This window comes from Phacochoerus africanus, chromosome 13, assembly GCF_016906955.1.
Source record: "Phacochoerus africanus isolate WHEZ1 chromosome 13, ROS_Pafr_v1, whole genome shotgun sequence".
Taxonomy (NCBI): domain Eukaryota; kingdom Metazoa; phylum Chordata; class Mammalia; order Artiodactyla; family Suidae; genus Phacochoerus; species Phacochoerus africanus.
Window position 1 is genome coordinate 63,950,795 of NC_062556.1, and position 13,818 is coordinate 63,964,612.

Sequence of the window (13,818 nt, forward strand, 5' to 3'; positions counted from 1 at the left end):
GGGAGCGGCCCAAGAAATAGCAACAACAACAACAACAACAAAAGACAAAAAAAAAAAAAGGAATTAGGTTTCTAGAAACATCCTTGCACACATGTGTACATGTGTCTGAAGCAGAATGAACAGATCACCAGGTGTACAGCTTGTGTAAATGCTGTCAAGCTGTTTTCCCAAGTCTTTTTCTCAATATACACTTTTTCTCACACACCCACAGCAATGAGTTCTCACGGCTCTGTCGGCGCCCAACTCCTATTCTCAACCTTTGCAGTTTTAGCCATTCCACTGGGTGTTTAGTGGTATCTCACTGTCGGTTTATTTTGTGTATTCTTGGTAACTGGCACTTCTCCAGTTACTGGCCTGGCCCTCTGGAGATTCTCTTTTGTCAAGTGTCTATTTGAGGCTCTTGTCTATATTTCTAATTGGGCTTTCTATGTGTTTCTTTTTTTTTTCCCTTTTTTGGCTGCCCCACAGCATATGATGTGCCCAGGCCAGGGATCAGATCAGAGTCGCAGTTGCGACCTAAGCTGCAGCTGTGGCAACACCGGTTCCTTAACCCACTGTGCTGGGCCAGGGATTGAACCTGTGTCCCAGCACTCCCAAGATGCCACCGATCCTATTGCACCACAGGGGGAACTCCATTTGTGTGTGTTTCTTAATGAGTTTTAGGAGTTCTTCATGGGACTGGTTCTCAGACTTTACAGCCTGCATCAGAATCACCCTTAGGCAATCTGCCGGGCCCCTGCCACCAGTGTTTCTGATTCAAGGAGCTGTGGGGAGCAACCTAAGAACGTGCCTTGCGAACAAGTTCCCAGGTGATGCAGATGCTGCTGGCCTCGGTGACCACAACTTGAGAACCAGTGTCCTATAGGTGTTTAACGTGTAGCATCAATAGATGTTTCCTGTTAGTTTAAGCAAAGTCACCTTTCAGAAAACAAACCACAAAACACAAAAACTTGAAGAATCTGATACTTGGTTCAAGTCTGAGACATAAGCTAATGCTTTCCCTTTTTGGAAGGGGTACAACTGGGCTTACTTCAACAGTAGCTGTTTAAGTCTGTCCGAAACTCACCTCTCTGCTTTCAGCATCTGGTCCAACTACTTAGCTAAGATAACCAGTTGATCACAGAAGATAGTTTTGATCTAAGGAAAAGTCCACTGGCTTTCCAGAGCAAGGACACGGGTCAGTTTTACCTCTAAAAACAAAAATATTGACCTCTGGAGATGAAAACTGTCATTTATTTCAATTGAATTTTGTTTCCTTAAAAAATCCTATAATGACATTAAAACAGAAATAAAATAGAACCATATTTAACTGGCTTTAACATCTAATGACCAAATAAACACATATACATTACAAATATTTCCACTGTTTTCACAAACCTCATTATTATCCTTGTCATTTCAGTTCCTGAAATAAGAACCATGACTATTACACAATTTACTGGACTAACCATTAACAATACTATTTCTAAATCCAAACTGCAGTCAATATATATTGGTAGTGTGCTTCGTGTGTGATTTTTAAGGCTTGAGTCTATAAAACATCTGTTTCTCTGTGTTCAAGAGTCCAAAACCTGCGATCTGAAGGCAGATATACTAATGTATGCAATCTGAGGGTCGTTACATCTTATTGGGAGAGGTCCTGAAAGTCTGCTTCAAACCAGGACGGTAAAAACCTGTAGCAACTTGAACTCAATGCACCATAGCCACCACCATCAAGAAATACTCAGGACCCATAGTGCGAATGAAGTAAAGCAAGCCTTAGGAAGAATTGTGGTTTGTTGGTCTACTGGTCAGAAAGATTTTAACAAAGTGCAATTAGTGGTCAGAAGTAAACGAACGTGGGCAGGCTCATGAAACGGAACCTTCCTGATGCGTCCCGAGGACATGCTGCATCCTTACAGGCGACACCTGCAATGACCTTCTGTCTTTCTCACCAGGAGAGCCTATGCCTTCGATCGAGGAAGGATTTCAGTGAAGGCGAAACCCAAAAGATTTAGGGTTGATCAGAAGGCCAGCTGTCAGGAAATCGGAAATCCCAACAAAACCACCATGACATATTCGGGAATTAGAGTTACTGGCTTGGCCTTTTGACAGTATCACCGAGCTGAGACTAAAACTGTTACTCGCTAACTAAACAGTTATCGCGTCAGAGCCATGAAACCTAGCAGACAACTCATGATCACACCTGCCGCCTTCATTATGACCCCCCTAGAAGGACTCCTACTCTGAGAAAACAGTATTTTCTCTCCCATTTCTATTAGAACATATCATTAAACACTGTCCTCCTGGGTTTTAACCATTTATCTTTTGGGGGGGAGGGTCTCACCATGATAATGCCACTTGAACTAAAGCGTCTTTTTGCTTTTCCTATTAGTTTTTATCCGTACGATTTTAACCAGAGGTCTTTGGTGGGGAATGGCGGATCCCAGTTAGGTTAAAGGAGGTGGTGAGACACCAATGCCAACTTCACACAGTCTTCAAGTAAATAGAATCCCTGATATAACCGGAAAGTAGTATGTAATTGGGGGAGGGGAGTAAAAAAACTTCTGTGACAACTCTGTCATATATCTTAGAAAAAATGAGCTTTGGCTCTGGAGTCTATTAAGGCACAAAACCTGGTAGACAGCTGTACTGGTGGCCTGCACCTCTGAGTTGGATGAGAACAAAAAAGTGTAACATACAAATAAAAACAATACATCACGTTGTGAGAGAGCTTGAAATCAATGGGTGAAGCTGGAAAAAAATCCAAGTAAACTAACATCTTGTACGTGAAATATGTGTTGCTAGTGTAGAAAAAGTAAAATGTAGTTTATACAGTGCAAAAACTATCGGAGACTATGCCTTTGGAGTAGACGTGACCTTCTGGCAGGATCACAGGGCTGTCTCAAAAACTGTGAAGGCTGAGGGCTGTCCATTGGAAGTGTTCATTACCACGGGGCCATTCTGAGTGATATCTGGGTAATTCCTCTTGAAATACACCTGCGGGGGGAAAAGATAGGTATGAAAACACGTTTAAAAGATAAAAAGTACTCCTCCCTAAGCAATGCATTTCTTCAAGGGAAGCAAATTATATCACAACCAGAGGTACAATGTTAAAAGCCAGGGGGGGTGTATTTATTCTGTGGAGGAAGGAACCCCATCAAAACCCTCAGTGGGGCTTGGGCTTAATATCAAACAACCTGTGGATCCGTTTTAGTTCCGATCATTCCGATTCACAGATATGCCTTATTACTACATTAAAGTGATAAGCAAAAGCATTTTACTGACTCAAAACCTTGGAGACAAATTAAAAACAGAGGGACAAAGAGGCTGGGAAATCTAACGTCTGCACGAGGGTTTCTCATTTTCACACATAAAATGAGCACAATAGATTTGGATGTTAATATCTCGTTGTAATCCCTATATTTTATAAACTCTGATTGACAAGCATTGAAACGCTGGCGTATATGTATGAAATATCCTGGTGTTTAATTTGTGCAGCAAAGCAGGTACAGGGCCTATAGAAATGGGATCTGTGGATAGTGGGTGACAAGAATGAAAAGCGAATCAAAAGCTTAACAATGACTCAACCAAGCAACTTCTCTAAAATGGAAGATGAGACCAATAATAGGACAGTTCTTTGCCAGCCTTTGAGTTCTTGAATTCTACCAATTTCTAGCTGAACTGGAAGAGATACAGGTTTTCTGATAAATGTATAATCAGAACATAAAGGAAATGAAATGCTGTCAAGTTTCTCTGTTCCACCATCATCACTTTTTAGGAGCTGTATCATATCTCAGTTCCTTGACAGATGCGCAGAACAAAATGAAATAATGTCAAGACTTGTGAGCTCTTATCTCTGAATGTGTTTGGGTGAAAAAGGACTTCAAATGTAATTTTTTTCCCCGAAGAAGAATGTGAAAAGTTTTGTTTGAGTCTTTAAAACAGAAAATGTATCATCTATCTGAGGCTGACTTGTCATGCGCTGGGTTACTTAGTCATTCGATTCCAGATCTATTTTATAAAATGTGGCTCCAAGTATATTTGTGGGTTCTGTCAACAATGTCATCATGAAAAAGAATGGACTTTAGAAACAAAATAGAAAAATGCTGAGACCGTCATATTAAATGTACTTTCTTTTTCTCTTGTTGCTTGTGTACTTGCAACCCCTAAGACAGCACTGCATATGAAATACTGTATATTACAGTGTCACTTCAGGAGAAAAATAAGAAGTTCTCCAAGAATGCTTGGACACCGCTGGGTAAAACCTGAGGTGATTTCCATTGTAATGCAAGGATTGGAAAATAAGGCCATTTTGAGGGTTAAGTGCCTATCATTTCCCTCCATTTTTTTAAGTTAGCCGTACTTTGTGTGGTTATATACTTAGGGACTTCCTGGGTAGGAAACTAAAAAGAGCCACAAGAACAAAAGGAAATATATTTCATTTTCTATTGTTTGACAGTCCTCCCAAAGTGACTGGTTCCTTTCTCTACAGCTTTTCTCAATATAATTTTTCATAAAGAAAATGTTATTATTAGCGACTTTTAACCACAATGGTCTTGACTTCATGGTCTGAGATACTTGAAATTGAATACTGAAAATGAGCATCCTGTGTATAAAATCCTTGACTTGACCCTTCTCTTTCTCATCTGTTACCACAGTGTAGACCACACTCTGGCTGACAGCACAAGTGAGAGAAGGCATCTTTTTCACAGGGCAGGTTGTGAAGGGGGTTGAGATGACTGAGGTTTGTTAGCAGAGTCCTCGTGGATGGCCTGAGCCCAGGGTAAGAAGGCGCAGGCTTACCTCTCTCTCCTGGGGTCACTGCTGATCCTGGAAACATGGCTTAAGCTCTCTCTGTACCAGCTGCCTCATTTGTGAAATGAGACAATGACTTACTTCATAGGAACTAATTGATGGCTACAAACTCCAGGTTGAAAACACACCAAGCTAAGGTTCTGTATGATTATGATGTTGCTCAGAGATGTGACTCCTTAGTCCACGGAAAGTAGCAGCATAACCACTTGAATAATGAAAACAAAACACTAGGAGGCCCTTTTGTGAATCTTTTGATTTTAATCTTTACAGAAGCCCAGAGTCATAGTTGAGACAGATTTAATTCAGTGAATATAGTAACTTAAGTGGCAGAAAGGTAGTTAGTTAAAAGTTAGTTAAAAGAGTTTCCAATGTGGCTCAGGGATAACAAACCTGACTAGTATCCATAAGGATGTGCGTTCGATCCCTGGCCTCACTCAGTGGGTTAAGGGATCTGGTGTTGCTGTGAGCTATGGTGTAGGTTGCAGATGTGGCTCTGATCTGGCATTGCTGTGGCTGTGATGTAGGCTGGCAGCTGTAGCTTCAATGTGACTCCTAGCCTGGGAACTTTCATATGCCATAGGTGTGGCCCTAAGGACAGGGGGAAAAAAAAAAAATTCCTAACTCTTTCTAACTTGTAGCTCTGAAAAGTTATTTAGGTTCTTCTGTCTACATTTCTCCATCTGAGGGTTAATACTGCCAGTTCAGAACGGTTGTGAAGATTGAAAGAGTGCCAAAAATGTTCAAAATTTTTTTTTTTTTTGAGCAAGTAGAATGTAACACTAGTGAGTGTTGGGTCTCTTGGCCTTCTTCCTCTTGGGCTTGGTTCATTATAGTTCCTCCAACGTAGGCTGAAACTGAGTTAACTATGTAAACTATAGCTTGTAAATAAAGCTGCCACCACCATGGCATAGAGATCTTTTATTACAAGCAACAGGGCAAAAAAAAAAAAAAAAAGAAAGAAAAAAGAAAAGAAAAGAAAAGAAAAGGCTCCTCTGCATAGATAAGGGCCATCACTCAACAGTTCAATATATATGCAGAATTCTGGCTCAAGACTCAGTCAGTTCATTCTCACTGAACTGCATGGCCCTGGTTCAGTCCCACTCACCCTCAACCTCCCTATCTGTGAAGCTGATCTAAGTTTGGTGCACATACTGGCAAGCGTATTATCAAACTTAAAGAGTACTGTATACTTAAAAGAGGATTTCTGTTTTTACCTTAAGGGAAAAATGAATGTTATCTCCCCTCATCCTCTCAGGAGATCACCCCAAACAGCAAGGATGATGGGAGTTTAAAAAATAAACCTGGTATTTGGTAAAATCAGGAGTCATCTGAAATTCCAAATTGTAAAAATATCTGGACGGGCTGCCTCATAACGACAGGGTCCATTGGGCTGGGGCAAGACAGAGGGGGGCCCCAAAGGGGAGCAGACCTCAAGAGTCATGGGACAGCACCTTTCTCCAGCTAGTTGGCAAATCCTAAGGGGCCAATGAGGAATGACTTAGAATCACCATCTTCATCTATAGCATGGACACTGGCGAGGTCCTAGGAGAGATTCTGAAATGCAAGCAGCATTGTAACTGCCCAACTCTGCAGGCTAGAAAGGAATACAGGCTAAATGAACACACATTCTCAAATTTCTCTAACTTGCTTAGACACACAGGCACAGACACACACACACTTCCTCTCTCCTTCTCCGGGTCATCAGGAGCATCCAAGTCAAGCAGAGAATTCCCTTTAGTCGGAAATGACGCCCTAGCCACAATCATGACTAAAATAGGGGAAAAAAAAAAAAAAAACCCATAAAAAAACCAATCCTCAGAGTTCCCGCTGTGGCTCAGTGGTTAACGAATCCGACTAGGAACCATGAGATTTTGGGTGCCATCCCTGGTCTTGCTCACTGGGTTAAGGATCCGGCGTTGTCATGGGCTGTGGTGTAGGCTCAGATCCCGTGTTGCTGTGGCTCTGGTGTAGGCCGGTAGCTGTAGCTCCGATTAGACCCCTGGACTGGGAACCTCCATATGCCATGGGAGCAGCCCTAGAAAAGGCAAAAAGACAAAAAAACCCAAAAACCAAAAACCCAATCCTCTATCCCTAGGAAAATTTAAAGAACTCCATCTCAAATAAATCTTGGGCCAAAGAGGAAATGAAAACCAAAATTACAGAATAGGTAAATAAAAACCTAATGATGATGAAAACAATACACACTAGAACCTAGAGGGCACGGCCAGAACAGTCTTCAGAGAAAAATTCCCAACAATAAAATGTTTATATTTGTCAACAAGAAAGAACAAAACAAACGCATTCAAGAAGAAGCAACAATAAATCAAAGGAAGGAAGGAATTAATAAAGATAAAAGCAGAAAGTGATAAATTATGAAACGGAACACAAGTAGCAAATGAACTTGAGAGCTTCCTCTTTGGGGGAAATAACATAAAACTGTTAACAGTCAATCAGAAGAGAAAATGAGGAGGAGGGAATGAAGAGAGCAGTAATACTATGTAGCCATTAAAAGGAGTGCGCAACCTCTACGTGCTGACAGAATCTGAGATGTCGCATTAAATGAACAGCCAGGAACAGCGATCGTTTGTGCTTAAAAACAGGGAGGCAACATACACCCAAGTTCTTCCCGATGCACAGAACATGTCAGCAGAACAAAGGTGGCGCTGGGGGAGGGGCTGTGTGGTGACTGGAACGGCAGAGTGACTTACTGTTTCAAAAAGTAAAGTTTTTGAATTTGGTAGCATTAGATGTATCATTTGTTTAAAAACTGATGATTAAAATTACACTTTCATTATTTAGATTTTCTAAAGCTACTTAAAAGAACTGTAGGTATGTCTTATTATTATTGGGAGGTAAGGGCTCAATCTACAGCCTTTAAAGAAATGATCCCACTTTTACGCTGTATAAGGCTCTAATTCTCAAAGCACTGAAGCACATGCCCTCTCATCTGATCCCTGTAATGACAGAGGGAAGAAGCCCGCAGGGCTGTAACCCCTGCGCTACACACAGGGGAGGACCCTGAGGCTCAGAGACCTTGGGGACATGAGGCCACGTGGCTGCTGAGTGGCTCCCCCACTATTCACACTGCCCCAGGCTCCTAGATCTAGGATGTTAGCATATCTTAACTTTGGGGTTGTATGTGGTGTTACCATGAATAGATTAAATGACACCTATACACACTGGGAACAAAGAAACTTCAAAAAAAACATCAAGTTCCCATTGTGGCACAGAGAACCATGAGGTTTCGGGTTCGATCCCTGGCCCTGCTCAGTGGGTTGAGGATCTGGCGTTGTCGTGAGCTGTGGTGTAGGTCACAGATGAAGCTCGGATCCCATGCTGCTGTGGCTGTGGTATACGCCAGCAGCTACAGCTCTGGTTCGACCCCTAGCCTGGGAACCTCCATATGTTGTGGGTACAGCTCTAAAAAAACAAAACACACACACACAAAACCAAAAAGAAAAAAAATCAAGTCTGTTTCACCACAGAAGGAAATGAAGGACAGCTTTTATCCTTTGTAATGAACTGAACTGTGTTCCCTCCAATTGTGTATGTTGAAGTCCTAACCCCCCACCCTGGGGTCCTTCAGAATGTGACTGGATTTGGGGACAGGGTCCTTATAGAGGCAATTAAGTTACAATGAAGTCACATAGCTGGGCCCTGATCTAATCTGACAGGTGTCCTCATAAGAAGAGGTGTTTAGGACACAGGCACACAGAGGGGAACATGTGAAGACACAGGGAGAAGATGGCACCTACAAGCCCTGGAGAGAGGCCTCAGGGGACACCGACCCTGCCGACACCTTGACCCCAGACTCCAGTCTCCAGACAGTGAGGACATGAGTCTCTGTTGTGTAAGTCACCTGCTCTGTGGTACTTTGTATGGCAGCCCCAGCAAACTAATGCGCCCTTCAGCTTTATGAATCAAAAAAGTGGAGTTCCCATCGTGGCTCAGTGCAAAAGAATGCAACTAGGAACCATGAGGTTGGGGGTTCGATCCCTGGTCTCGCTCAGTGGGTTAAGGATCTGGTGTTGCCGTGAGCTGTGGTGTAGGTTGCAGATGCAGCTCGGATCTGGTGTTGCTGTGACTGTAGTGTAGGCTGGTGGCTACAGCACCAATTAGATCCCTAGCTTGGGAACCTCCATACGCTGCAGGTGCAGCCCTAAAAAGCCAAAAAACAAAAGGAAAACAGAAACGAACTACACCTTGGCCAGGTAGATCTTTCTAGACCCAATTAATGATATCCTACATCCTTTTTCTCAAATACTCAACATTTCCTAGATGTTGACAGCACTTGCGTCACCAACATGCTGAGCACCAAGCAGAATGAGACGTAAGGGGTTTGCCACGTGAGAGGGTTCTGGGCTCTATGAAAATCTGAACCCAGGGCCCAAACGTGTGCCATGTCTAATGTGAAATGGCTTAGGGGCCCACGCATGCACCTCTGAGCATGTGCACAGCCTGCGCCCCCCACCCCCACCCCCTCTGCAGATGCTCAGCAGACCCGCCTTCCATCCGCAAAGCGTTGTGAAGGCTCAGGGGAGAAGCTTTGTCTCCGGAGGCTTATAATTGAAAAGGGCACAGAGTGCTTGTTACCGGACCCCTGGTGCCAGATCGTCAGGAGCGCACCGTGGAGATGAACTTTAATTACAAGTCCCTGCTTGGAGCTCACCTGTTTTGCTGTTTCAGTGAGGGCAGCGGCCTCAGCCTTGCCCAGTTGTTGCACCATCTTGTAAAATAGGCTGTCTCTATTTTGCAGCAAAACATATGGCTCATCATATTCTTTCAGTCTCCCCGCATCCAAAACCTGTTAATCAGCAGAAAGAAACCCATTAGCACACAATGTTTCCCAGTAACATATTATAACTCAGACAATCATTCGGAAAGGGGCAAGACAGGGAGAATAGAGAGAATCTATTTGGGTGGTAGGCTTGGTGGTGTTTAAATGGTTTGATTACCCTGTTTTCCTAGGCAGACAAAGGCCTAACCCGACCTTTTATTATTATAATGTTATAGGAAAGGAAGAAAATGAAAATTTTAGACTACGAACGTGAGCACTCAGCAGTCTGTAGCATTTTACATGCTGCCCAGGCATTTGGGGTTGTTATCATCAGTCACTGCTTTTAGGTCTCTGGCTCTGCAGGCTATTGATGCAGACATTCAGAGCTGGGAAATGTCTTGACGTAAGAAAATCAGAATCAATGTAGCTCAAAAGTAGGATGACGTCACACAAAGCATATGGCAGTGACCTGACAGCAAGTGAACGGCAGCATTGGTGTGACAGAATCTGAGGACAATTTGGGGGCGGGGACAGTAAATGCCTCTAGAATTTCTTTAGGGTCCTGGATTACGTCAGCTGCTAAGAGGGGGCCGAATCGCTTGTCAGAGAGGTTAAGGTGCTTCTGAAGGTGGCTGTAGCTATAAGTTTATTATTCTGAGACTGAAAAGCTGGCAACAAGAGCTGCTACATAAGCAGCTTTAGCTGAATGGCTCTGCGTGGAAGACATCTCTAGAAATCCAATTTTCTCTTTGGGTGAGACTAAGGAAGCAATGAAGAAACTGAGCTCCAAATTCCAGTGATCGCAGCAACACAGCACACGGGGGCAGCCCAAACTGAATTCCCCAGGATCTGAATCTTTGTTTTCACAAATTATCGTTCCTTCCTTTTCTCTGTTTCTTCAGCTGCCTGCCTTTCGGCTATTTTATTGCTCATTAATATGTCCACTAGCTGGAAACTGAAAGGGAGAGAAAGGGGCTCTTAACTCTGCATTTCTACTTATTCGTGGCTTTCGTTAATGGCTTTGGAGGGAAGAAAGTCTGAAACAATTGGCCCAAATGACCTACCTAGCAAAACGGCTCTGATTTAAGTGGCACTTAATTCTTCATTTAGGTCATATTTAGAGTAAATGTGCCTTAAGAGAATACGCTGAAACTCTAAGCAGGACACAGGTTGTTTTTCCGCATTTAGGTACTGCCGTGAATTCCATCCCATGGTATTTAGTCAGAAACATTCATTAAGCCTCGTAAAGGCCATTTTCCTGTTACTCTATTGTTTACCACTGAGTCTGGGAGTTCCTGTTGCGGCTCAGTGGTAATGAACCCAACTAGTATCCATGAAGAAATGGGTTCGATCCCTGGCCTTGTGCAGTAGGTTGAGTATTTGGTGTTGCTGTGAGCTGAGGTGCAGGTTGCAGATGTGGCTCGGACCCTGTGTTGCTGTGGCTGTGGTATAGGCCAGCAGCTGCAGCTCTGATTTGAACCCTAGCCTGGGAACCTCCATGTGCTTCAGGTGTGGCCCTAAAAAGCAAAAAAAAAAAAAAGAATAAATGAATTTGTCACACCCATGTAATTATTGAAAAGTTATATAATTGGGCATGCCAATTTAGGTTCTCCGAATGTGTAATTTCACTTAAACATGATATTATGGAGCATAACAATTTTTCCAGAGGTTAAAGAAAAAGAAAAAATATAATTTTATTTTATTTATTTATTTATTTATTTTAAGGGCCGCACTTGCGGCATATGGAAGTTCCCAGGCTAGGAGTTAAATAGAGCTGCAGCTGCCGGCCTACACCACAGACACCAAATCGCTGGATCGTTAACGCACTGAGTAGGGCCAGGGATCAAACCTGTGTCCTCGTGGATACTAGTCAGGTTTGTTATTCCAAAAAGATAGGTCTCACTCACACCAAAGACAAAGTGAATAAATTTGTTGCTAAAGCACTTTTTAAAAAAATCACCAATTCATAAGTTGCATTTCTGTATACCAGCAATGAAATATTAGAAAAGGAATACAAAAATACAATACCTTTTAAAATTGCACCTCACAAAATCAAATACCTCGGAATATACCTGACCAAGGAGGTAAAGGACCTATATGCCGAGAACTATAAAACTTTCATCAAAGAAATCAAAGAAGATGTAAAGAAATGGAAAGATATTCCATGTTCCTGGATTGGGAAAATCAATATTGTAAAAATGGCCATACTACCCAAAGCAATCTACAGATTCAATGCAATCCCTATCAAATTACCCAGGACATTTTTCATGGAACTAGAACAAACAATCCAAACATTTATATGGAACCACAAAAGACCCAGAATCGCCAAAGCAACTCTGAGGAACAAAAACCAAGCAGGAGGCATAACTCTCCCAGACTTCAAGAAGTACTACAAAGCCACAGTCATCAAAACAGTGTGGTCCTGGTATCAAAACAGACAGACCGACCAATGGAACAGAATAGAGAACCCGGAAATAAACCCTGACACCTATGGTCAATTAATCTTTGACAAGGGAGGCAAGAACATCAAATGGGAAAAAGAAAGTCTATTCAGCAAGCATTGCCGGGAAACCTGGACAGCTGCATGCAAAGCAATGAAACTAGAACACACCCTCACACCATGCACAAAAATAAACTCCAAATGGCTGAAAGACTTAAATCTACGACAGGACACCATCAAACTCCTAGAAGAAAACATAAGCAAAACACTCTCTGACATCAACATCATGAATGTTTTCTCAGGTCAGTCTCCCAAAGCAATCGAAATTAGAGCAAAAATAAACCCATGGGACCTAATCAAACTGAAAAGCTTTGGCACAGCAAAGGAAACCATAAAGCAAACAAAAAGACAACTTACAGAATGGGAGAAAATAGTTTCAAATGATGCAACCAACAAGGGCTTAATCTCCAGAATATATAAACAACTTATACAACTCAACAGCAAAAAAGCCAATCAATCAATGGAAAAATGGGCAAAAGACCTGAATAGACATTTCTCCAAGGAAGATATACAGATGGCCAACAAACACATGAAAAAATGCTCAACATCGCTGATTATAAGAGAAATGCAAATCAAAACGACCATGAGATACCACCTCACCCCAGTCAGAATGGCCATCATTCATAAATCCACAAAGAACAAGTGCTGGAGGGGCTGTGGAGAAAAGGGAACCCTCCTACACTGTTGGTGGGAATGTAAACTGGTACAGCCACTGTGGAGAACAGTTTGGAGATACCTTAGAAATCTATACATAGAACTTCCATATGACCCCGCAATCCCACTCTTGGGCACATATCCGGACAAAACTCTACTTAAAAGAGACATGTGCACCCGCATGTTCATTGGAGCACTATTCACCATAGCCAAGACATGGAAACAACCCAAATGTCCATCGACAGAGGAGTGGATTCGGAAGAGGTGGTATATATACACAATGGAATACTACTCAGCCATAAAAAAGAATGACATCATGCCATTTGCAGCAACATGGATGGAACTAGAGAAATCTCATACTGAGCGAAATGAGCCAGAAAGACAAAGACAAATACCATATGATATCACTTATAACTGGAATCTAATATCCAGCACAAATGAACATCTCCTCAGAAAAGAAAATCATGGACTTGGAGAAGAGACTTGTGGCTGCCTGATGGGAGGGGGAGGGAGTGGGAGGGATCGGGAGCTTGGGCTTATCAGACACAACTTAGAATAGATTTACAAGGAGATCCTGCTGAATAGCATTGAGAACTTTGTCTAGATACTCATGTTGCAACAGAACAAAGGGTGGGGGAAAAAATATAATTGTAATGTATACATGTAAGGATAACCTGACCCCCTTGCCGTACAGTGGGAAAATAAAAAATTAAAAAAAAAAAAAAGATTCATGACATGAGAACCTGGTTATTAAAAGCATCTTCAAAGTGAAAAAAAAAAAATCACCACTTCAAAGTTGGTGGAAATGACTTCTATGACAAGAAAGGTTTTATATATTTTTAATGCAATATAACTAATATTTTGTCCTTGTCCAACTTCCTGGCTATTCAAATTTGAATAGTAACCCTTTCAATTTTCTATCACATTATCTAAAACACATGAATGCACTAAGACTAGTACCTCTCAGAACTAACATCTAACAACTTAATGCTCTTAAAAAGCCAAGAGGATTAACAACATGAATGGCAGAAAGATCATTTTCATCCAACTGTTTCGAGTCTTTTAAGTATTAGCAATGTGATGGCTCTGT

The 13,818-nt window shown here is 42.1% G+C and overlaps 1 protein-coding gene across 2 annotated transcripts in view; it reads right to left on the reverse strand.

Moving 5' to 3' along the window:
- Positions 1-1,215: 1,215 nt before the first annotated feature.
- ABCC4 (ATP binding cassette subfamily C member 4) overlaps positions 1,216-13,818 on the reverse strand; it is a 219,713-nt gene continuing 207,110 nt past the window's right edge. For both annotated transcript variants that reach the window (XM_047756442.1, XM_047756443.1), the window contains 2 exons: positions 9,467-9,601; positions 1,216-2,979 (listed from right to left, as the gene is read on the reverse strand). In XM_047756442.1, coding sequence (XP_047612398.1) covers positions 2,872-2,979; positions 9,467-9,601 — 243 coding nt within the window. In that variant the 3' untranslated portion in view covers positions 1,216-2,871. The remainder of the gene's footprint in view (positions 2,980-9,466; positions 9,602-13,818) is intronic.